Raw genomic sequence first — 26,575 nt, 5'->3', positions numbered from 1 at the left:
ACTACAAAACACACGCTACATACCGAGTTCAGTACTACAAAAGACACGCTACATACCGAGTTCAGTGCTACAAAACACACGCTACATACCGAGTTCAGTGCTACAAAACACACGCTACATACCGAGTTCAGTAATACAAAACACACGCTACATACCGAGTTCAGTAATACAAAACACACGCTACATACCGAGTTCAGTACTGCAAAACACACGCTACATACCGAGTTCAGTACTGCAAAACACACGCTACATACCGAGTTCAGTACTACAAAACACACGCTACATACCGAGTTCAGTACTACAAAACACACGCTACATACCGAGTTCAGTAATACAAAACACACGCTACATACCGAGTTCAGTAATACAAAACACACGCTACATACCGAGTTCAGTACTACAAAACACACGCTACATACCGAGTTCAGTACTGCAAAACACACGCTACATACCGAGTTCAGTGCTACCAAACACACGCTACATACCGAGTTCAGTACTACAAAACACACGCTACATACCGAGTTCAGTACTACAAAACACACGCTACATACCGAGTTCAGTGCTACCAAACACACGCTACATACCGAGTTCAGTGCTACAAAACACACGCTACATACCGAGTTCAGTGCTACAAAACACACGCTACATACCGAGTTCAGTGCTACAAAACACACGCTACATACCGAGTTCAGTGCTACAAAACACACGCTACATACCGAGTTCAGTACTACAAAACACAGCTACATACCGAGTTCAGTACTACAAAACACACGCTACATACCGAGACTAGGACTACAGATCACACGCTACATACCGAGACCAGTACTACAGAACACATGTGCAGTAACACGCTACATACCAAGACCAATCCTACAGAACACACGTGTAGTCACACACGCCACATACTGAGACAAGTCGTGCAGTAACATACATGTTATAGCCGGTGTGTCCTGCCCCTTATCGATATCTACCTCACGAGGGGGAATACAAGGGGACCATGTTCGGTCATCTGTGTCAGGGCGCTCAACTCCCGTCCTCAAACCCCCCCAACAGCACAGGTGGCAAAATCTGTCCCTGCTTCAGCACAGGTGGCAAAATCTGTCCCTGCTTCAGCATAGGTGGCTCAGAAGCTCAGCTTTGACTGCACCACCTGTACTGAAGCAGGGATATCCTGAAAACCTGACATGTTGGGGGGGGGGGGGGGGGGGGTTGGAGTACTGGAGTTGAGCCCCCATGCGATATATCACCATGGACAGGACATATACGTTATGGTGCTATAGTGTCCCCCTCCTGACCCATATAACAGGACAGGACATACACGTTATGGTGCTATAGTGTCCCCCTCCTGACCCATATAACAGGACAGGACATATACGTTATGGTGCTATAGTGTCCCCCTCCTGACCCATATTACAGGACAGGACATATACGTTATGGTGCTATAGTGTCCCCCTCCTGACCCATATAACAGGACAGGACATATACGTTATGGTCCAATAGTGTCCCCCTCCTGTCAGAGACCCATATAACAGGACAGGACATATACGTTATGGTCCTATAGTGTCCCCCTCCTGACAGAGACCCATATAACAGGACAGGACATATACGTTATGGTGCTATAGTGTTCCCCCTCCTGACAGAGATCTATATTACAGGACAGGACATATACGTTATGGTCCTATAGTGTCCCCCTCCTGTCAGAGACCCATATAACAGGACAGGACATATATGTTATGGTCCTATAGTGTCCCCCTCCTGACAGAGACCCATATAACAGGACAGGACATATACGTTATGGTGCTATAGTGTTCCCCCTCCTGACAGAGATCTATATTACAGGACAGGACATATACGTTATGGTCCTATAGTGTCCCCCTCCTGACAGAGACCCATATTACAGGACAGGACATATACGTTATGGTGCTATAGTGTCCCCCTCCTGACAGAGACCCATATAACAGGACAGGACATATACGTTATGGTCCTATAGTGTCCCCCCTCCTGACAGAGACCCATATAACAGGACTGGACATATACATTATAGTCCTATAGTGTTCCCCCTCCTGACAGAGACCTATATAACAGGACTGGACATATACATTATGGTCCTATAGTGTCCCCCTCCTGACAGAGACCCATATTACAGGACAGGACATATACGTTATGGTGCTATAGTGTTCCCCTCCTGACAGAGACCCATATAACAGGACAGGACATATACGTTATGGTGCTATAGTGTTCCCCCTCCTGACAGAGACCCATATTACAGGACAGGACATATACGTTATAGTCCTATAGTGTTCCCCATCCTGACCCATATTACAGGACAGGATATATACGTTATGGTCCTATAGTGTCCCCCTCCTGATAGAGACCCATATAACAGGACAGGACATATACATTATGGTCCTATAGTGTCCCCCTCCTGACAGAGACCCATATAACAGGACAGGACATATACGTTATGGTGCTATAGTGTCCCCCTCCTGATAGAGACCCATATAACAGGACAGGACATATACGTTATGGTCCCATAGTGTTCCCCCTCCTGACAGAGACCCATATAACAGGACAGGACATATACGTTATGGTCCTATAGTGTTCCCCCTCCTGACCCATATTACAGGACAGGACATATACGTTATGGTCCTATAGTGTCCCCCTCCTGACAGAGACCCATATAACAGGACAGGACATATACGTTATAGTCCTATAGTGTCCCCCTCCTGACAGAGACCCATATAACAGGACAGGACATATACATTATGGTCCTATAGTGACCCCCTCCTGACAGAGACCCATATTACAGGACAGGACATATACGTTATGGTGCTATAGTGTCCCCCTCCTGACAGAGAACCATATAACAGGACAGGACATATACGTTATGGTCCTATAGTGTTCTCCTCCTGACAGAGACCCATATAACATGACAGGACATATACGTTATGGTCCCATAGTGTTCTCCTCCTGACAGAGACCCATATAACAGGACAGGACATATATGTTATGGTGCTATAGTGTCCCCCTCCTGACAGAGACCCATATTACAGGACAGGACATATAAGTTATGGTCCTATAGTGTCCCCCTCCTGACAGAGACCCATATTACAGGACAGGACATATACGTTATAGTCCTATAGTGTCCCCCTCCTGACCCATATTACAGGACAGGACATATACGTTATGGTGCTATAGTGTCCCCCTCCTGACAGAGACCCATATTACAGGACAGGACATATATGTTATGGTGCTATAGTGTCCCCCTCCTGACAGAGACCCATATAACAGGACAGGACATATATGTTATGGTGCTATAGTGTTCCCCTCCTGACAGAGACCCATATAACAGGACAGGACATATACGTTATGGTCCTATAGTGTCCCCCTCCTGACAGAGACCCATATAACAGGACAGGACATATACGTTATGGTCCTATAGTGTTCTCCTCCTGACAGAGACCCATATAACATGACAGGACATATACGTTATGGTCCCATAGTGTTCCCCTCCTGACAGAGACCCATATAACAGGACAGGACATATACGTTATGGTCCTATAGTGTCCCCCTCCTGACAGAGACCCATATAACAGGACAGGACATATACGTTATGGTCCTATAGTGTTCCCCTCCTGACAGAGATCTATATTACAGGACAGGACATATACGTTATGGTGCTATAGTGTCCCCCTCCTGACAGAGACCCATATAACAGGACAGGACATATACGTTATGGTCCTATAGTGTCCCCCTCCTGACAGAGACCCATATAACAGGACAGGACATATACATTATGGTCCTATAGTGTTCCCCCTCCTGACCCATATTACAGGACAGGACATATACGTTATGGTCCTATAGTGTCCCCTTCCTGACCCATATTACAGGACAGGACATATACGTTATGGTCCTATAGTGTTCCCCATCCTGACCCATATTACAGGACAGGACATATACGTTATGGTGCTATAGTGTTCCCCCTCCTGATAGAGACCCATATAACAGGACAGGACATATACGTTATGGTGCTATAGTGTTCCCCCTCCTGACAGAGACCCATATAACAGGACAGGACATATACGTTATGGTGCTATAGTGTTCCCCCTCCTGACAGAGACCCATATTACAGGACAGGACATATACGTTATGGTCCTATAGTGTCCCCCTCCTGACAGAGACCCATATAACAGGACAGGACATATACGTTATGGTCCTATAGTGTCCCCTCCTGACAGAGACCCATATAACAGGACAGGACATATACGTTATGGTCCTATAGTGTCCCCCTCCTGACCCATATTACAGGACAGGACATATACGTTATGGTCCTATAGTGTCCCCCTCCTGATAGAGACCCATATAACAGGACAGGACATATACATTATGGTCCTATAGTGTCCCCCTCCTGACAGAGACCCATATTACAGGACAGGACATATACGTTATGGTGCTATAGTGTCCCCCTCCTGACAGAGACCCATATAACAGGACAGGACATATACGTTATGGTCCTATAGTGTCCCCCCTCCTGACAGAGACCCATATAACAGGACTGGACATATACATTATGGTCCTATAGTGTTCCCCCTCCTGACAGAGACCCATATAACAGGACTGGACATATACATTATGGTCCTATAGTGTCCCCCTCCTGACAGAGACCCATATTACAGGACAGGACATATACGTTATGGTGCTATAGTGTTCCCCTCCTGACAGAGACCCATATAACAGGACAGGACATATACGTTATGGTGCTATAGTGTTCCCCCTCCTGACAGAGACCCATATTACAGGACAGGACATATACGTTATAGTCCTATAGTGTTCCCCATCCTGACCCATATTACAGGACAGGATATATACGTTATGGTCCTATAGTGTCCCCCTCCTGATAGAGACCCATATAACAGGACAGGACATATACATTATGGTCCTATAGTGTCCCCCTCCTGACAGAGACCCATATAACAGGACAGGACATATACGTTATGGTGCTATAGTGTCCCCCTCCTGATAGAGACCCATATAACAGGACAGGACATATACGTTATGGTCCCATAGTGTTCCCCCTCCTGACAGAGACCCATATAACAGGACAGGACATATACGTTATGGTCCTATAGTGTTCCCCCTCCTGACCCATATTACAGGACAGGACATATACGTTATGGTCCTATAGTGTCCCCCTCCTGACAGAGACCCATATAACAGGACAGGACATATACGTTATAGTCCTATAGTGTCCCCCTCCTGACAGAGACCCATATAACAGGACAGGACATATACATTATGGTCCTATAGTGACCCCCTCCTGACAGAGACCCATATTACAGGACAGGACATATACGTTATGGTGCTATAGTGTCCCCCTCCTGACAGAGAACCATATAACAGGACAGGACATATACGTTATGGTCCTATAGTGTTCTCCTCCTGACAGAGACCCATATAACATGACAGGACATATACGTTATGGTCCCATAGTGTTCTCCTCCTGACAGAGACCCATATAACAGGACAGGACATATATGTTATGGTGCTATAGTGTCCCCCTCCTGACAGAGACCCATATTACAGGACAGGACATATAAGTTATGGTCCTATAGTGTCCCCCTCCTGACAGAGACCCATATTACAGGACAGGACATATACGTTATAGTCCTATAGTGTCCCCCTCCTGACCCATATTACAGGACAGGACATATACGTTATGGTGCTATAGTGTCCCCCTCCTGACAGAGACCCAGATTACAGGACAGGACATATATGTTATGGTGCTATAGTGTCCCCCTCCTGACAGAGACCCATATAACAGGACAGGACATATATGTTATGGTGCTATAGTGTTCCCCTCCTGACAGAGACCCATATAACAGGACAGGACATATACGTTATGGTCCTATAGTGTCCCCCTCCTGACAGAGACCCATATAACAGGACAGGACATATACGTTATGGTCCTATAGTGTTCTCCTCCTGACAGAGACCCATATAACATGACAGGACATATACGTTATGGTCCCATAGTGTTCCCCTCCTGACAGAGACCCATATAACAGGACAGGACATATACGTTATGGTCCTATAGTGTCCCCCTCCTGACAGAGACCCATATAACAGGACAGGACATATACGTTATGGTCCTATAGTGTTCCCCTCCTGACAGAGATCTATATTACAGGACAGGACATATACGTTATGGTGCTATAGTGTCCCCCTCCTGACAGAGACCCATATAACAGGACAGGACATATACGTTATGGTCCTATAGTGTCCCCCTCCTGACAGAGACCCATATAACAGGACAGGACATATACATTATGGTCCTATAGTGTTCCCCCTCCTGACCCATATTACAGGACAGGACATATACGTTATGGTCCTATAGTGTCCCCTTCCTGACCCATATTACAGGACAGGACATATACGTTATGGTCCTATAGTGTTCCCCATCCTGACCCATATTACAGGACAGGACATATACGTTATGGTGCTATAGTGTTCCCCCTCCTGACAGAGACCCATATAACAGGACAGGACATATACGTTATGGTGCTATAGTGTTCCCCCTCCTGACAGAGACCCATATTACAGGACAGGACATATACGTTATGGTCCTATAGTGTCCCCCTCCTGACAGAGACCCATATAACAGGACAGGACATATACGTTATGGTCCTATAGTGTCCCCTCCTGACAGAGACCCATATAACAGGACAGGACATATACGTTATGGTCCTATAGTGTCCCCCTCCTGACCCATATTACAGGACAGGACATATACGTTATGGTCCTATAGTGTTCCCCATCCTGACCCATATTACAGGACAGGACATATACATTATGGTCCTATAGTGTTCCCCTCCTGACAGAGACCCATATAACAGCACAGGACATATACGTTATGGTCCTATAGTGTCCCCCCTCCTGACAGAGACCCATATTACAGGACAGGACATATACGTTATGGTCCTATAGTGTCCCCCCTCCTGACAGAGACCCATATAACAGGACAGGACATATACGTTATGGTCCTATAGTGTCCCCTCCTGACAGAGACCCATATAACAGGACAGGACATATACGTTATGGTCCTATAGTGTCCCCCTCCTGACAGAGACCCATATAACAGGACAGGACATATACGTTTTGGTCCTATAGTGTTCCCCCTCCTGACCCATATTACAGGACAGGACATATACGTTATGGTCCTATAGTGTCCCCCTCCTGACAGAGACCCATATAACAGGACAGGACATATACGTTATGGTCCTATAGTGTCCCCCTCCTGACAGAGACCCATATAACAGGACAGGACATATACGTTATGGTCCTATAGTGTCCCCCTCCTGACAGAGACCCATATTACAGGACAGGACATATACGTTATGGTCCTATAGTGTCCCCTCCTGACAGAGACCCATGTTACAGGACAGGACATATACGTTATGGTTCTATAGTGTCCCCTCCTGACAGAGACCCATATAACAGGACAGGACATATACGTTATGATCCTATAGTGTCCCCCCTCCTGACAGAGACCCATATAACAGGACTGGACATATACATTATGGTTCTATAGTGTCCCCTCCTGACAGAGACCCATATTACAGGACAGGACATATACGTTATGGTGCTATAGTGTCCCCCTCCTGACAGAGACCCATATAACAGGACAGGACATATACGTTATGGTCCTATAGTGTTCCCCCTCCTGACAGAGACCCATATAACAGGACAGGACATATACGTTATGGTCCTATAGTGTCCCCTCCTGACAGAGACCCATATAACAGGACAGGACATATACGTTATGATCCTATAGTGTCCCCCCTCCTGACCCATATTACAGGACAGGACATATACGTTATGGTCCCATAGTGTTCCCCCTCCTCACAGAGACCCATATAACAGGACAGGACATATACGTTATGGTCCTATAGTGTCCCCTCCTGACAGAGACCCATATAACAGGACAGGACATATACGTTATGGTCCTATAGTGTCCCCTCCTGACAGAGACCCATATAACAGGACAGGACATATACGTTATGGTGCTATAGTGTCCCCCTCCTGACAGAGACCCATATTACAGGACAGGACATATACGTTATGGTCCTATAGTGTCCCCCTCCTGACAGAGACCCATATTACAGGACAGGACATATACGTTATGGTGCTATAGTGTCCCCCTCCTGACAGAGACCCATATAACAGGACAGGACATATACGTTATGGTGCTATAGTGTTCCCCCTCCTGACAGAGACCCATATAACAGGACAGGACATATACATTATGGTCCTATAGTGTCCCCCTCGTGACCCATATTACAGGACAGGACATATACGTTATGGTCCTATAGTGTCCCCCCTCCTGACAGAGACCGATATAACAGGACAGGACATATACGTTATGGTCCTATAGTGTCCCCTCCTGACAGAGACCCATATAACAGGACAGGACATATACGTTATGGTCCTATAGTGTCCCCCTCCTGACAGAGACCCATATTACAGGACAGGACATATACGTTATGGTCCTATAGTGTTCCCCCTCCTGACCCATATAACAGCACAGGACATATACGTTATGGTGCTATAGTGTTCCCCTCCTGACAGAGACCCATATAACAGGACAGGACATATACGTTATGGTGCTATAGTGTTCCCCCTCCTGACAGAGACCCATATAACAGGACAGGACATATACGTTATGGTGCTATAGTGTCCCCCTCCTGACCCATATTACAGGACAGGACATATACGTTATGGTGCTATAGTGTCCCCCTCCTGACCCATATTACAGGACAGGACATATACGTTATGGTGCTATAGTGTTCCCCCTCCTGACCCATATTACAGGACAGGACATATACGTTATGGTCCCATAGTGTTCCCCCTCCTGACAGAGACCCATATTACAGGACAGGACATATACGTTATGGTCCTATAGTGTTCCCCTCCTGACCCATATTACAGGACAGGACATATACGTTATGGTCCCATAGTGTTCCCCCTCCTGACAGAGACCCATATTACAGGACAGGACATATACGTTATGGTCCTATAGTGTCCCCCTCCTGACAGAGACCCATATAACAGGACAGGACATATACGTTATGGTGCTATAGTGTTCCCCCTCCTGACAGAGACCCATATAACAGGACAGGACATATACGTTATGGTCCTATAGTGTCCCCCTCCTGACCCATATTACAGGACAGGACATATACGTTATGGTCCTATAGTGTCCCCCTCCTGACAGAGACCCATATTACAGGACAGGACATATACGTTATGGTGCTATAGTGTCCCCCTCCTGACCCATATTACAGGACAGGACATATACGTTATGGTCCTATAGTGTCCCCCTCCTGACAGAGACCCATATTACAGGACAGGACATATACGTTATGGTCCCATAGTGTTCCCCCTCCTGACAGAGACCCATATAACAGGACAGGACATATACGTTATGGTGTTATAGTGTTCCCCCTCCTGACAGAGACCCATATAACAGGACAGTACATATACATTATGGTCCTATAGTGTCCCCCTCCTGACCCATATTACAGGACAGGACATATACGTTATGGTCCTATAGTGTCCCCCTCCTGACAGAGACCCATATTACAGGACAGGACATATACGTTATGGTCCTATAGTGTCCCCCTCCTGACAGAGACCCATATTACAGGACAGGACATATACGTTATGGTCCTATAGTGTCCCCCTCCTGACAGAGACCCATATTACAGGACAGGACATATACGTTATGGTCCTATAGTGTCCCCCTCCTGACAGAGACCCATATTACAGGACAGGACATATACGTTATGGTCCTATAGTGTCCCCCTCCTGACAGAGACCCATATTACAGGACAGGACATATACGTTATGGTCCTATAGTGTCCCCCTCCTGACCCATATAACAGGACAGGACATATACGTTATGGTCCTATAGTGTCCCCCTCCTGACAGAGACCCATATTACAGGACAGGACATATACGTTATGGTGCTATAGTGTCCCCCTCCTGACCCATATTACAGGACAGGACATATACGTTATGGTGCTATAGTGTCCCCCTCCTGACCCATATAACAGGACAGGACATTTACGTTATGGTGCTATAGTGTCCCCCTCCTGACAGAGACCCATATAACAGGACAGGACATATACGTTATGGTGCTATAGTGTTCCCCCTCCTGATAGAGACCCATATAACAGGACAGGACATATACGTTATGGTCCTATAGTGTCCCCCTCCTGACAGAGACCCATATAACAGGACAGGACATATAGGTTATGGTGCTATAGTGTTCACCTCCTGACAGAGACCCATATAACAGGACAGGACATATACGTTATGGTCCTATAGTGTTCACCTCCTGACAGAGACCCATATAACAGGACAGGGCATATACATTATGGTCCTATAGTGTCCCCCTCCTGACAGAGACCCATATAACAGGACAGTTCATATACGTTATGGTGCTATAGTGTCCCCCTCCTGACAGAGACCCATATAACAGGACAGGACATATACGTTATGGTGCTATAGTGTTCCCCTCCTGACAGAGACCCATATAACAGGACAGGACATATACGTTATGGTGCTATAGTGTTCCCCTCCTGACAGAGACCCATATAACAGGACAGGACATATATGTTATGGTGCTATAGTGTTCCCCTCCTGACAGAGACCCATATAACAGGACAGGACATATACGTTATGGTGCTATAGTGTTCCCCCTCCTGACCCATATAACAGGACAGGACATATACGTTATGGTGCTATAGTGTTCCCCTCCTGACAGAGACCCATATAACAGGACAGGACATATACGTTATGGTCCTATAGTGTCCCCCTCCTGACAGAGACCCATATTACAGGACAGGACATATACGTTATGGTTCTATAGTGTTCCCCCTCCTGACAGAGACCCATATAACAGGACAGGACATATACGTTATGGTCCTATAGTGTTCCCCCTCCTGACAGAGACCCATATAACAGGACAGGACATATACGTTATGGTGCTATAGTGTTCCCCTCCTGACAGAGACCCATATAACAGGACAGGACATATACGTTATGGTGTTATAGTGTTCCCCTCCTGACAGAGACCCATATAACAGGACAGGACATATACATTATGGTGCTATAGTGTTCCCCCTCCTGACAGAGACCCATATAACAGGACAGGACATATACGTTATGGTCCTATAGTGTTCCCCCTCCCGGCAGAGACCCATATAACAGGACAGGACATATACGTTATGGTCCCATAGTGTTCCCCCTCCTGACAGAGACCCATATAACAGGACAGGACATATACGTTATGGTGCTATAGTGTTCCCCCTCCTGACCCATATAACAGGACAGGACATATACGTTATGGTGCTATAGTGTTCCCCTTCTGACCCATATAACAGGACAGGACATATACGTTATGGTCCCATAGTGTTCCCCCTCCTGACCCATATTACAGGACAGGACATATACGTTATGGTCCTATAGTGTCCCCCTCCTGACAGAGACCCATATTACAGGACAGGACATATACGTTATGGTCCTATAGTGTCCCCCTCCTGACCCATATTACAGGACAGGACATATACGTTATGGTGCTATAGTGTTCCCCCTCCTGACCCATATTACAGGACAGGACATATACGTTATGGTCCTATAGTGTCCCCCTCCTGACAGAGACCCATATTACAGGACAGGACATATACGTTATGGTGCTATAGTGTCCCCCTCCTGACAGAGACCCATATTACAGGACAGGACATATACGTTATGGTGCTATAGTGTTCCCCTCCTGACCCATATTACAGGACAGGACATATACGTTATGGTCCTATAGTGTCCCCTTCCTGACCCATATTACAGGACAGGACATATACGTTATGGTCCTATAGTGTCCCCCTCCTGACAGAGACCCATATTACAGGACAGGACATATACGTTATGGTCCTATAGTGTCCCCTCCTGACAGAGACCCATATAACAAGACAGGACATATACGTTATGGTCCTATAGTGTCCCCTCCTGACAGAGACCCATATAACAGGACAGGACATATACGTTATGGTGCTATAGTGTCCCCCTCCTGACCCATATTACAGGACAGGACATATACGTTATGGTGCTATAGTGTTCCCCCTCCTGACCCATATTACAGGACAGGACATATACGTTATGGTCCTATAGTGTTCCCCTCCTGACCCATATAACAGGACAGGACATATACGTTATGGTCCCATAGTGTCCCCCTCCTGACCCATATAACAGGACAGGACATATACGTTATGGTCCCATAGTGTCCCCCTCCTGACCCATATTACAGGACAGGACCCGGACATCCAGCGGCCCATTTATTTATTTTAACATAGGACAAGAGAGAGCAGGGAAATCATATTCTCCACCTACAGGTACCTACTATGTAACTATCTAACTATGTAACTATGTATCCTCTATCTACAGGTACAAAGAGCAGTGAGACCTACTATGTAACTATCTAACTATGTAACTATGTATCCTCTATCTACAGGTACAAAGAGCAGTGAGACCTACTATGTAACTATCTAACTATGTAACTATGTGACTGTGTAACTATGTATCCTCTATCTACAGGTACAAAGAGCAGTGAGACCTACTATGTAACTATGTGACTATCTAACTATGTAACTATGTATCCTCTATCTATAGGTACAAAGAGCAGTGAGACCTACTATGTAACTATGTAACTATGTGACTGTGTAACTATGTATCCTCTATCTATAGGTACAAAGAGCAGTGAGACCTACTATGTAACTATCTAACTATGTGACTATGTATCCTCTATCTACAGGTACAAAGAGCAGTGAGACCTACTATGTAACTATCTAACTATGTGACTGTGTTACTATGTATCCTCTATCTATAGGTACAAAGAGCAGTGAGACCTACTATGTAACTATCTAACTATGTGACTGTGTAACTATGTATCCTCTATCTACAGGTACAAAGAGCAGTGAGACCTACTATGTAACTAGCTAACTATGTGACTGTGTAACTATGTATCCTCTATCTATAGGTACAAAGAGCAGTGAGACCTACTATGTAACTATCTAACTATGTGACTGTGTAACTATGTATCCTCTATCTACAGGTACAAAGAGCAGTGAGACCTACTATGTAACTATGTAACTATCTAACTATGTAACTATGTATCCTCTATCTACAGGTACAAAGAGCAGTGAGACCTACTATGTAACTATCTAACTATGTGACTGTGTAACTATGTATCCTCTATCTACAGGTACAAAGAGCAGTGAGACCTACTATGTAACTATGTAACTATGTAACTATCTAACTATGTGACTGTGTAACTATGTATCCTCTATCTATAGGTACAAAGAGCAGTGAGACCTACTATGTAACTATGTGACTGTGTAACTATGTATCCTCTATCTATAGGTACAAAGAGCAGTAAGACCTACTATGTAACTATCTAACTATCTAACTATGTGACTATGTAACTATGTATCCTCTATCTACAGGTACAAAGAGCAGTGAGACCTACTATGTAACTATCTAACTATGTGACTATGTAACTATGTATCCTCTATCTATAGGTACCAAGAGCAGGGAGATCATATCCTCCATCTAAAGGTACCATGTGATGGTGAAGGGGTTAACCAGGCTCATCAATAAAGGTCAAGCCCACTTGGTTACCCCATATCCGTGTGTTGGGATCCTAGAGTGTCAGCTCTTGGACCCAGATGTCCTAAATGCATTACTGTGACTGTGTGCAAATGATGCGACATTACAGATTTCTGTGTGTTTTTGCCTTTCCTGGGATGCAGGGACCGGGAGATTTCTGGGCTGTGAGTTTCAGGGTGGGTTTGACGGAGAAACTTCTTTCAGATTGTGTAAATTTAGCGGGGTTCCAAAGTTACTGGAGACCCCAAAAATGTACCCAGGATTCAGGTTAGATTCCCGGCTACATTGAAGCGCAGTGCTCCGGTCAAATCCCTACCATGAAAAGCGTTCTTGCAACTCACCGCCAAGATCCCCGCTGCAGCATCGTCCAGACAAGGTAAATGGGTATGAAGGGGTTAAAAGATATCTGCAGTTATACACAGAGTCCCTGGTATAGCAGGGGCTCCCCAGTATAGCAGAGGTACCCAAATATATGCCCAGGTACCCTGAGCCGAGTATAGGGGTTCAGGGGGTGCTCCAGCTAGGTGATAAAGCTGAGCATGTTTGCCGTGTGTAAAAGTTATTTTTCTAATGTGTGCCACGAATGAGGCTTGTGAGGGTCGGTGAATTATACTCTCACTCCTTCCCTGACACCCAAACACAGACATATTTTACTACACAAGGCAGGACACAGTATATTTTATTAAATAATTATATTTAATAGGTATACGTACTGGTAACCTGTAAATGAACAGTGGGATTTCCAAGTCATGGCTTCCAGGCTCGGTGCCTATGCGTCTGGGAGAAAGCCAGGACTTGAAAGCCTCAGATGCTAGAGGTGTGAACCATTTGTTAGCACAAGGGCTAAATGGAGCACCGACATCCTCAGCTCAAAGGGGCCATGTGGCCTAGCCAAGACTTAGTGGCATTGAGCCGGTTGGGGGTTTTGAATAGTGAGTGGGCAAGATGGCGTTTTGTGCACATGCTCTCTCACTGTTCTGAAGCCAGAGGTGCCAGCTTTCACAAACCTGGCAAAGTGTGTGAGTGGCCAGGGATGAAATTCCCACGCCACTGGTTGAAGGGCAAGCTGTGGGATGGCCTGTCCCGAAGTATATAAGACAGCTAGTCGCCTCCCAGAACTCTCTCTGCTGTTGTTCTTTCTTGGGTGTTCCTATGTGGTTCTATGTTGTGCCAAGACTCCAGAAGTCCAATTTGCCATAAGGGCAAGAACGGGTTGGACCGGGCCCAGAGACGCCTTGCTGTGATTGCAAGGACGAAGGCTGCAGGACTTTTTAAACCAGAATGTTTTCTTAGTCCCAACTTAAGCACTGGACTGTTTTAAAGACTTTATTTTAACTAGCAAAGTCAGTTTGTCAGCCTCAGACCCCAGTAAGTGTATCTTTTTCTGCCTATTGTAATTCAATGTGTGTTTGCCTGTTTCTGCAGAATAAATTACAATGTATTTTACTTCTTGGCTTTGCTCAATGATTTGAGCCCAGTATAAAGGTGTATTTTGCCTGGTCTCCCGTGACATACCAAGAGCAGGGACATCGTATCCTCTGTCTATAGGTACCAAGAGCAGGGACATCGTATCCTCTGTCTATAGGTACCAAGAGCAGGGACATCGTATCCTCTGTCTATAGGTACCAAGAGCAGGGACATCGTATCCTCTGTCTATAGGTACCAAGAGCAGGGACATCGTATCCTCTGTCTATAGGTACCAAGAGCAGGGACATCGTATCCTCTGTCTATAGGTACCAAGAGCAGGGACATCGTATCCTCTGTCTATAGGTACCAAGAGCAGGGACATCGTATCCTCTGTCTATAGGTACCAAGAGCAGGGACATCGTATCCTCTGTCTATAGGTACCAAGAGCAGGGACATCGTATCCTCTGTCTATAGGTACCAAGAGCAGGGACATCGTATCCTCTGTCTATAGGTACCAAGAGCAGGGAGATGAATAATGTGTCATATATACTTTTTACAAATAGAAAGAGAAAAAGAAATGTTCAGAGATAAACTAAGTGGAAGTGTGTTGCCTCGAGATTTCGTTTCTGGTTGTTTGTCACAGCTGGCGGGGTATTGGGGGGCGCCAGACTGGGGCCTGGTGCAGGTAGTGGATAATGGCCTGGTAAGTTTGGAGAGGTGGCGTAATGCCGGTGATCCAGACAGCAGGGGTAGGGGGGCTACGAGCCACGTGTATGCGTGGGCTTAAGACACAGCCACGGGAAGTTTGGCTTTGATCACTTCATTGGTTATAAGATAACGGTTATATATGTTGGACATTAATAAAAGCCTTTATACCCTATATACGACGTGGTGTGTTATATGTGTCAGTGTGTGTCATTAGGGAGGACAGGGTAGGAAAATGGGGCATCCATGAGTCAAGGGAGATCATAAATGATGAAAAAAGGAGATGATACATATACAGTAGGTTGTACATATAGGCAAAGATGCTGCTCTATCTTTCGCTACTGTCTAGCGGTCAAGATAGCGCAAAATATACAAACAGTTGTTCAACATAATTTAGGATTTAGAAGTGCTTGTAGACAGCAGGCTCAGCAATAGTGCCCAATGTCATGCAGTAGCTGCAAAGGCAAACAAGATCTTATCTTGCATCAAACGGGCAATGGATGGAAGGGAAGTAAACATAATTATGCCCCTTTACAAAGCATTAGTAAGACCACACCTTGAATATGGAGTACAATTTTGGGCACCAATCCTTAGAAATGAGATAACGGAACTAGAGAGAGTGCAGAGAAGAGCCAGCAAAGGTGCAGGGAACCCAAGGAGACCCCTAAATCCCTCAATATATACTGTATGGATAAAAACTAAGGAAGGGAATCCGCAAACAGACAAGAAAACAAGAGAAGCATGTACATGAAAATAAGTCTTCTTACTGAAAACAAGCACTAAAAACAGTGCATTAATAAGGACCAGGAAATAGTGTGTATATTGGAGTGCTGGTAATATACAGTGCATTGAATAAGGACCAGGAAATAGTGCGGCAGGGAGACACCGTGTCACCAGGATCAGCAAGGGAGTGCGGCACAGAGACCATGTCACCAGGATCAGTAAGGGAGTGCGGCCGGGAGACACCGTGTCACCAGGATCAGCAAGAGAGTGCGGCACAGAGACCATGTCACCAGGATCAGTAAGGGAGTGCGGCCGGGAGACACCGTGTCACCAGGATCAGCAAGGGAGTGCGGCACAGAGACCATGTCACCAGGATCAGTAAGGGAGTGCGGCCGGGAGACACCGTGTCACCAGGATCAGCAAGGGAGTGCGACAGGGAGACACCGTGTCACCAGGATCAGTAAGGGAGTGCGGCCGGGAGACACCGTGTCACCAGGATCAGTAAGGGAGTGCGGCCGGGAGACACCGTGTCACCAGGATCAGTAAGGGAGTGCGGCAGGGAGACACCATGTCACCAGGATCAGTAAGGGAGTGCGGCCGGGAGACACCGTGTCACCAGGATCAGCAAGGGAGTGAGGCAGGGAGACACCATGTCACCAGGATCAGTAAGGGAGTGCGGCCGGGAGACACCGTGTCACCAGGATCAGCAAGGGAGTGAGGCAGGGAGACACCATGTCACCAGGAGCAGTAAGGGAGTGCGGCAGGGAGACACCGTGTCACCAGGATCAGCAAGGGAGTGCGGCAGGGAGACACCGTGTCACCAGGAGCAGTAAGGGAGTGCAGCAGGGAGACACCGTGTCACCAGGAGCAGTAAGGGAGTGCAGCAGGGAGACACCGTGTCACCAGGATCAGTAAGGGAGTGCGGCCGGGAGACACCGTGTCAACAGGATCAGCAAGGGAGTGCGGCAGGGAGAGACAGTGTCACCAGGATCAGTAAGGGAGTGCGGCCGGGAGACACCGCGTCACCAGGATCAGTAAGGGAGTACGGCAGGGGGACACCGTATCACCAGGATCAGTAAGGGAGTGCGGCAGGGAGACACCGTGTCACCAGGATCAGTAAGGGAGTGCGGCAGGGAGACACCGTGTCACCAGGAGCAGTAAGGGAGTGCGGCAGGGAGACACCGTGTCACCAGGATCAGCAAGGGAGTGCGGCAGGGGGACACCGTATCACCAGGATCAGCAAGAGAGTGCGTCAGGGAGACACCGTGTCACCAGGATCAGTAAAGGGAGTGCGACACAGAGACCATGTCACCAGGATCAGCAAGGGAGTGCGGCAGGGAGACACCGTGTCACCAGGATCAGTAAAGGGAGTGCGACACAGAGACCATGTCACCAGGATCAGCAAGGGAGTGCGGCAGGGAGACACCGTGTCACCAGGATCAGCAAGAGAGTGCGGCAGGGAGACCATGTCACCAGGATCAGCAAGAGAGTGCGGCAGGGAGACACCGTGTCACCAGGATCAGTAAAGGGAGTGCGACACAGAGACCATGTCACCAGGATCAGCAAGAGAGTGCGGCAGGGAGACACCGTGTCACCAGGATCAGTAAAGGGAGTGCGACACAGAGACCATGTCACCAGGATCAGTAAGGGAGTGCGGCAGGGAGACACCATGTCACCAGGATCAGCAAGAGAGTGCGGCAGGGAGACACCGTGTCACCAGGATCAGTAAAGGGAGTGCGACACAGAGACCATGTCACCAGGATCAGCAAGAGAGTGCGGCAGGGAGACACCGTGTCACCAGGATCAGTAAAGGGAGTGCGACACAGAGACCATGTCACCAGGATCAGCAAGAGAGTGCGGCAGGGAGACACCGTGTCACCAGGATCAGTAAAGGGAGTGCGACACAGAGACCATGTCACCAGGATCAGCAAGAGAGTGCGGCAGGGAGACACCGTGTCACCAGGATCAGTAAAGGGAGTGCGACACAGAGACCATGTCACCAGGATCAGCAAGGGAGTGCGGCAGGGAGACACCGTGTCACCAGGATCAGCAAGGGAGTGAGGCAGGGAGACACCGTGTCACCAGGATCAGCAAGAGAGTGCGGCAGGGAGACACCGTGTCACCAGGATCAGCAAGAGAGTGCGGCAGGGAGACCATGTCACCAGGATCAGCAAGAGAGTGCGGCAGGGAGACACCGTGTCACCAGGATCAGTAAAGGGAGTGCGACACAGAGACCATGTCACCAGGATCAGCAAGGGAGTGCGGCAGGGAGACACCGTGTCACCAGGATCAGCAAGAGAGTGCGGCAGGGAGACACCGTGTCACCAGGATCAGCAAGAGAGTGCGGCAGGGAGACCATGTCACCAGGATCAGCAAGAGAGTGCGACAGGGAGACACAGTGTCACCAGGATCAGCAAGAGAGTGCGACAGGGAGACACAGTGTCACCAGGATCAGCAAGAGAGTGCGACAGGGAGAGACAGTGTCACCAGGATCAGCAAGAGAGTGCGGCAGGGAGACCATGTCACCAGGATCAGCAAGAGAGTGCGACAGGGAGACACAGTGTCACCAGGATCAGCAAGAGAGTGCGACAGGGAGAGACAGTGTCACCAGGATCAGTAAAGGGAGTGCGGCAGGGAGAGACAGTGTCACCAAAGCTTGTCACTGCTACACTTGAATTGTTAAAGACATTAAATTGGGAAGAAAAAGAAATCAAAATCAACAGTGACTATTTGAGTCGCCCACGACTTGCGTTTGACATTGTTATTATTGCCACAAGTTCAGGAGACACAAGCAACAAATCAGAGAACTCGCCAAAGCGACAAAGAAAGTGGCCTCCATATGGATCTCAGAGAGGCCAAAGGGATGTCCAACAAATGTGTCACCTCCACAAAAATCTAAAGAAATGGGAAAGAAGTCGATTATGTCTACTTTGGCCGGCGAGTAACAACGGGCGGGAACCTTTCAAATTAAATCAACAGGAGAATGGAGACGGGACGCCGGCGAGTGGAAGAAACACGACATTCTCACAAGGGAACCTTCCACGGTGGCTCAAGAGGAACATTTTAGACCTGTGTATCCGGCCAGTGCTCACGCATGGATGTGACCCGTGTATCCTGCCCGTGCTCACGTATAGATGTGACCCGTGTATCCTGCCCGTGCTCACGTATGGATGTGACCCGTGTATCCTGCCCGTGCTCACGCATGGATGTGACCCGTGTATCCTGCCCGTGCTCACGTGTGGATGTGACCCGTGTATCCTGCCCGTGCTCACGTATGGATGGGACCCCTGTATCCTGCCCGTGCTCATGTACGGATGTGACCCGTGTATCCTGCCCGTGCTCACGCATGGATGTGATCCATGTATCCTGCCCGTGCTCACGCATGGATGTGACCCGTGTATCCTGTGCTTGCTCACGTATGGATGTGACCCGTGTATCCTGCCCGTGCTCACGTATGGATGTGACCCGTGTATCCTGCCCGTGCTCACACATGGATGTGACCCGTGTATCCTGCCTGTGCTCACGCATGGATGTGACCCGTGTATCCTGCCCGTGCTCATGTACGGATGTGACCCGTGTATCCTGCCCGTGCTCACGCATGGATGTGACCCGTGTATTCTGCCCGTGCTCACGTACGGATGTGACCCGTGTATCCTGCCCGTGCTCACGCATGGATGTGACCCGTGTATCCTGTGCTTGCTCACGTATGGATGTGACCCGTGTATCCTGCCCGTGCTCACACATGGATGTGACCCGTGTATCCTGCCCGTGCTCACGTATGGATGTGAATGTGTATCCTGCCCGTGCTCACGTACGGATGTGACCCGTGTATCCTGCCCGTGCTCACACATGGATGTGACCCGTGTATCCTGCCCGCGCTCACGCATGGATGTGAATGTGTATCCTGCCCGTGCTCACGTACGGATGTGACCCGTGTATCCTGCCCGTGCTCACGTATGGATGTGACCCGTGTATCCTGCCCGTGCTCACGTACGGATGTGACCCGTGTATCCTGCCCGTGCTCACGTATGGATGTGACCCGTGTATCCTGCCCGTGCTCACGCATGGATGTGACCCATGTATCCTGCCCGTGCTCACGTATGGATGTGACCCGTGTATCCTGCCTGTGCTCACGTACGGATGTGACCCGTGTATCCTGCCCGTGCTCACGTATGGATGTGACCCGTGTATCCTGCCCGTGCTCACGTATGTGTGTGACCCGTGTATCCTGCCCGTGCTCACGCATGGATGTGACCGTGTATCCTGCCCGTGCTCACGCATGGATGTGACCCGTTTATCCAGCCTGTGCTCACGTATGGATGTGACCCGTGTATCCTGCCTGTGCTCACGTATGGATGTGACCCGTGTATCCTGCCCGTGCTCACGTACGGATGTGACCCGTGTATCCTGCCCGTGCTCACGCATGGATGTGACCCGTGTATCCTGCCCGTGCTCACGCATGGATGTGACCCGTGTATCCTGCCCGTGCTCACGCATAGATGTGACCTGTGTATCCTGCCCGTGCTCACGTATGGATGTGACCGTGTATCCTGCCCGTGCTCACGCATGGATGTGACCCGTGTATCCTGCCCGTGCTCACGCATGGATGTGACCCGTGTATCCTGCCCGTGCTCACGTATGGATGTGACCCGTGTATCCTGCCCGTGCTCACGTACGGATGTGACCCGTGTATCCTGCCCGTGCTCACGTACGGATGTGACCCGTGTATCCTGCCCGTGCTCACGTACGGATGTGACCCGTGTATCCTGCCCGTGCTCACGTACGGATGTGACCCGTGTATCCTGCCCGTGCTCACGTATGGATGTGACCCGTGTATCCTGCCCGTGCTCACGTACGGATGTGACCCGTGTATCCTGCCCGTGCTCACGTACGGATGTGACCCGTGTATCCTGCCCGTGCTCACGTACGGATGTGACCCGTGTATCCTGCCCGTGCTCACGTACGGATGTGACCCGTGTATCCTGCCCGTGCTCACGTATGGATGTGACCCGTGTATCCTGCCCGTGCTCACGTATGGATGTGACCCGTGTATCCTGCCCGTGCTCACGTACGGATGTGACCCGTGTATCCTGCCCGTGCTCACGTATAGATGTGACCCGCGTATTCTGCTCGTGCTCACGTATGGATGTGACCCGTGTATCCTGCCCGTGCTCACGCATGGATGTGACCCGTGTATCCTGCCCGTGCTCACGTATGGATGGGACCCGTGTATCCTGCCCGTGCTCACGTATGGATGTGACCCGTGTATCCTGCCCGTGCTCACGCATGGATGTGACCCGTGTATCCTGCCCGTGCTCACGCATGGATGTGACCCGTGTATCCTGCCTGTGCTCACGCATGGATGTGACCCGTGTATCCTGCCCGTGCTCACGTACGGATGTGACCCGTGTATCCTGCCCGTGCTCACGTATGGATGTGACCCGTGTATCCTGCCCGTGCTCACGTACGGATGTGACCCGTGTATTCTGCCCGTGCTCACGTATGGATGTGACCCGTGTATTCTGCTCGTGCTCACGTATGGATGTGACCCGTGTATTCTGCCCGTGCTCACGTATGGATGTGACCCGTGTATCCTGCCCGTGCTCACGTATGGATGTGACCCGTGTATCCTGCCCGTGCTCACGTATGGATGTGACCCGTGTATCCTGCCCGTGCTCACGTATGGATGTGACCCGTGTATTCTGCCCGTGCTCACGTACGGATGTGACCCGTGTATCCTGCCCGTGCTCACGTACGGATGTGACCCGTGTATCCTGCCCGTGCTCACGCATGGATGTGACCCGTGTATCCTGCCCGTGCTCACGCATGGATGTGACCCGTGTATCCTGCCTGTGCTCACGCATGGATGTGACCCGTGTATCCTGCCCATGCTCACACATGGATGTGACCCGTGTATCCTGCCCGTGCTCACGTATGGATGTGACCTGTGTATCCTGCCCGTGCTCACGTATGGATGTGACCCGTGTATCCTGCCCGTGCTCACGTATGGATGTAACCCGTGTATCCTGCCCGTGCTCACGCATGGATGTGACCCGTGTATCCTGCCCGTGCTCACGTATGTGTGTGACCCGTGTATCCTGCCCGTGCTCACGTATGGATGTGACCCGTGTATCCTGCCCGTGCTCACGTGTGGATGTGACCTGTGTATCCTGCCCGTGCTCACGTATGGATGTGACCCGTGTATCCTGCCCGTGCTCACGTGTGGATGTGACCTGTGTATCCTGCCCGTGCTCACGTATGGATGTGACCCGTGTATCCTGCCCGTGCTCACGTGTGGATGTGACCTGTGTATCCTGCCCGTGCTCATGTACAGATGTGACCCGTGTATCCTGCCCGTGCTCACGCATGGATGTGACCCGTGTATCCTGCCCGTGCTCACGCATGTATGTGACCCGTGTATCCTGCCCGTGCTCATGTACGGATGTGACCCGTGTATCCTGCCCGTGCTCACGCATGGATGTGACCCGTGTATCCTGTGCTTGCTCACGTATGGATGTGACCCGTGTATCCTGCCCGTGCTCACGTATGGATGTGACCCGTGTATCCTGCCCGTGCTCCCACATGGATGTGACCCGTGTTCACGCATGGATGTGACCCGTGTATCCTGCCCGTGCTCACGTATGGATGTGACCCGTGTATCCTGACTGTGCTCACGCATGGATGTGACCCATGTATCCTGCCCGTGCTCACACATGGATGTGACCCGTGTATCCTGCCTGTGCTCACGTATGGATGTGACCCGTGTATCCTGCCCGTGCTCACGCATGGATGTGACCCGTGTATCCTGCCCGTGCTCACGTGTTGATGTGACCCGTGTATCCTGCCCGTGCTCACGTGTGGATGTGACCCGTGTATCCTGCCCGTGCTCATGTACGGATGTGACCCGTGTATCCTGCCCGTGCTCACGCATGGATGTGAATGTGTATCCTGCCCGTGCTCATGTACGGATGTGACCCGTGTATCCTGCCCGTGCTCACGCATGGATGTGATCCATGTATCCTGCCCGTGCTCACGCATGGATGTGACCCGTGTATCCTGTGCTTGCTCACGTATGGATGTGACCCGTGTATCCTGCCCGTGCTCACGTATGGATGTGACCCGTGTATCCTGCCCGTGCTCACACATGGATGTGACCCGTGTATCCTGCCTGTGCTCACGCATGGATGTGACCCGTGTATCCTGCCCGTGCTCATGTACGGATGTGACCCGTGTATCCTGCCCGTGCTCACGCATGGATGTGACCCGTGTATTCTGCCCGTGCTCACGTACGGATGTGACCCGTGTATCCTGCCCGTGCTCACGCATGGATGTGACCCGTGTATCCTGTGCTTGCTCACGTATGGATGTGACCCGTGTATCCTGCCCGTGCTCACACATGGATGTGACCCGTGTATCCTGCCCGTGCTCACGTATGGATGTAACCCGTGTATCCTGTGCTTGCTCACGTATGGATGTGACCCGTGTATCCTGCCCGTGCTCACGTATGGATGTGACCCGTGTATCCTGTGCTTGCTCACGTATGGATGTGACCCATGTATCCTGCCCGTGCTCACGTATGGATGTGAAACTTGAACCCTAAATGTAAAGACAATTCAGGAGCTTCAGACAACGCAAGTAAGTATGAAGAGATGCATGCTGGGTATTACCCGTAGAGACAGGAAAAGGAATGAATGGGTTCGAAACCAAACAAACGTCTGTGACATCATCACAAGGGTGAAGAAATTAAAATGAAAGTGGGCAGGACATATCGCAAGAAGAAACTACAATTTTTGGACAAAGATGGTAGTCCGATTCTAAGGAAAATCATAAGATAACGACCAAAAGTGAGATGGGGCGATGAGATGGGGCGATGAGATGGGGCGATGAGATGGGGCGATGAGAACCTGTGTTGGAGCGATGGGGAGAACAGAGGCTGTAACCGCAGTACCTGGGAGATCATTGGAGAGGCCAGGGCTGAAGAAGATGAGGATGATGATGATGATATGTATATGCAAAGTATATGTGTGCTTATACACACCTTCCACATCTTCCTTGTGTCTCCTGATTGTCTTGGTTACTGATACATAACAATATAACAAGAGATAGCAGCCTCTTGCGGTAACGGTACCCGAGCCTGCAGCCTCCCCGCTGTCACAATCCGTATGGAGAGGGAGATATTATAACCAGAAGCCATCACTCTACCCGCTGTACATTTTACCGGCTGCTCTGTACTTACGCCGCTTATAACGTATCCACTATTGGTCCAATAAAAAGGTACCACTCCCCGCCCCCCTTTCTCCCTCCGCTGTTACTTTAGTACCGGGGAGAAAGCCCCCCCATGGCTCCTCCTCACCCTTCCTTGGAGAGTGAGGAGGTTTGTGAAAGGAGTCAGAGGCCCCTGTATACATTACACACGAACACAAAGACCAGAGTATCTAAGAGCAACACTCTGCAACCCCACAGGTACTCACACCCGCAGTTACTCACACCGCCTACCTGGGTACTCACACACCGCCCCCCTAGGTACTCACACACCGCCCCCCTAGGTACTCACACACTGCCCCCCTAGGTACTCACACACTGCCCACCTGGGTACTCACACACTGCCCACCTGGGTACTCACACACTGCCCCCCTAGGTACTCACACACTGCCCCCCTAGGTACTCACACACTGCCCACCTGGGTACTCACACACTGCCCCCCTAGGTACTCACACACTGCCCACCTGGGTACTCACACACTGCCCACCTGGGTACTCACACACTGCCCACCTGGGTACTCACACACTGCCCCCCTAGGTACTCACACTCTGCCCCCCTAGGTACTCACACACTGCCCCCCTAGGTACTCACACACCGCCCCCCTAGGTACTCACACACCGCCCCCCTAGGTACTCACACACTGCCCCCCTAGGTACTCACACACTGCCCCCCTAGGTACTCACACACTGCCCCCCTAGGTACTCACACACTGCCCCCCTAGGTACTCACACACTGCCCACCTGGGTACTCACACACTGCCCCCCTAGGTACTCACACACTGCCTACCTGGGTACTCACACACTGCCCACCTGGGTACTCACACACTGCCCACCTGAGTACTCACACACTGCCCCCCTAGGTACTCACACACTGCCCACCTGGGTACTCACACACTGCCCACCTGGGTACTCACACACCGCCCCCCTAGGTACCCACACACTGCCCACCTGGGTACTCACACACTGCCCCCCTAGGTACTCACACACTGCCCACCTAGGTACTCACACACTGCCCACCTGGGTACTCACACACCGCCCCCCTAGGTACTCACACACTGCCCACCTGGGTACTCAAACACACCGCTCTAGGTACTCACACCCACCACCCCATCCCCCCCCCCAAAGGTACTCACATCCACAAGGTCCAGGAATCTGTTGAGGAAGATGAAGGCGATATTCTCCCAGCCCATCGCCTGAGGTGACACAGGGGGACAGTGACAGGTGACACAGGGGGACAGTGAGAGGTGACACAGGGGGACAGTGAGAGGTGACACAGGGGGACAGTGAGAGGTGGCACAGGGGGACAGTGAGAGGTGGCGCAGGGGGACAGCGACAGGTGACACAGGGGGACAGTGAGAGGTGACACAGGGGGACAGTGAGAGGTGACACAGGGGGACAGTGACAGGTGACACAGGGGGACAGTGAGAGGTGACACAGGGGGACAGTGAGAGGTGACACAGGGGGACAGTGAGAGGTGGCACAGGGGGACAGTGAGAGGTGCACAGAGGGACAGTGAGAGGTGCACAGGGGGACAGCGACAGGTGGCGCAGGGGGACAGCGACAGGTGGCGCAGGGGGACAGCGACAGGTGGCGCAGGGGGACAGGGACAGGTGGCGCAGGGGGACAGCGACAGGTGGCGCAGGGGGACAGGTGGCGCAGGGGTACAGCGACAGGTGGCGCAGGGGGACAGCGACAGGTGGCGCAGGGGGACAGCGACAGGTGGCGCAGGGGGACAGCGACAGGTGGCGCAGGGGGACAGC

General features: G+C 50.1%; 1 protein-coding gene across 1 annotated transcript in view; it reads right to left on the bottom strand.

Moving 5' to 3' along the window:
• Positions 1-26,575, bottom strand: part of LOC142481358 (intraflagellar transport protein 172 homolog) — a 146,799-nt gene that overhangs the window by 50,698 nt on the left and 69,526 nt on the right. The window contains exon 8 of the mRNA XM_075582826.1: positions 25,949-26,008. Within this exon, the coding sequence (XP_075438941.1) occupies positions 25,949-26,008 (60 nt within the window). The remainder of the gene's footprint in view (positions 1-25,948; positions 26,009-26,575) is intronic.

This window comes from Ascaphus truei, unplaced genomic scaffold, assembly GCF_040206685.1.
Source record: "Ascaphus truei isolate aAscTru1 unplaced genomic scaffold, aAscTru1.hap1 HAP1_SCAFFOLD_257, whole genome shotgun sequence".
Taxonomy (NCBI): Eukaryota; Metazoa; Chordata; class Amphibia; order Anura; family Ascaphidae; genus Ascaphus; species Ascaphus truei.
This window is presented reverse-complemented; position numbering and strand designations above follow the sequence as displayed.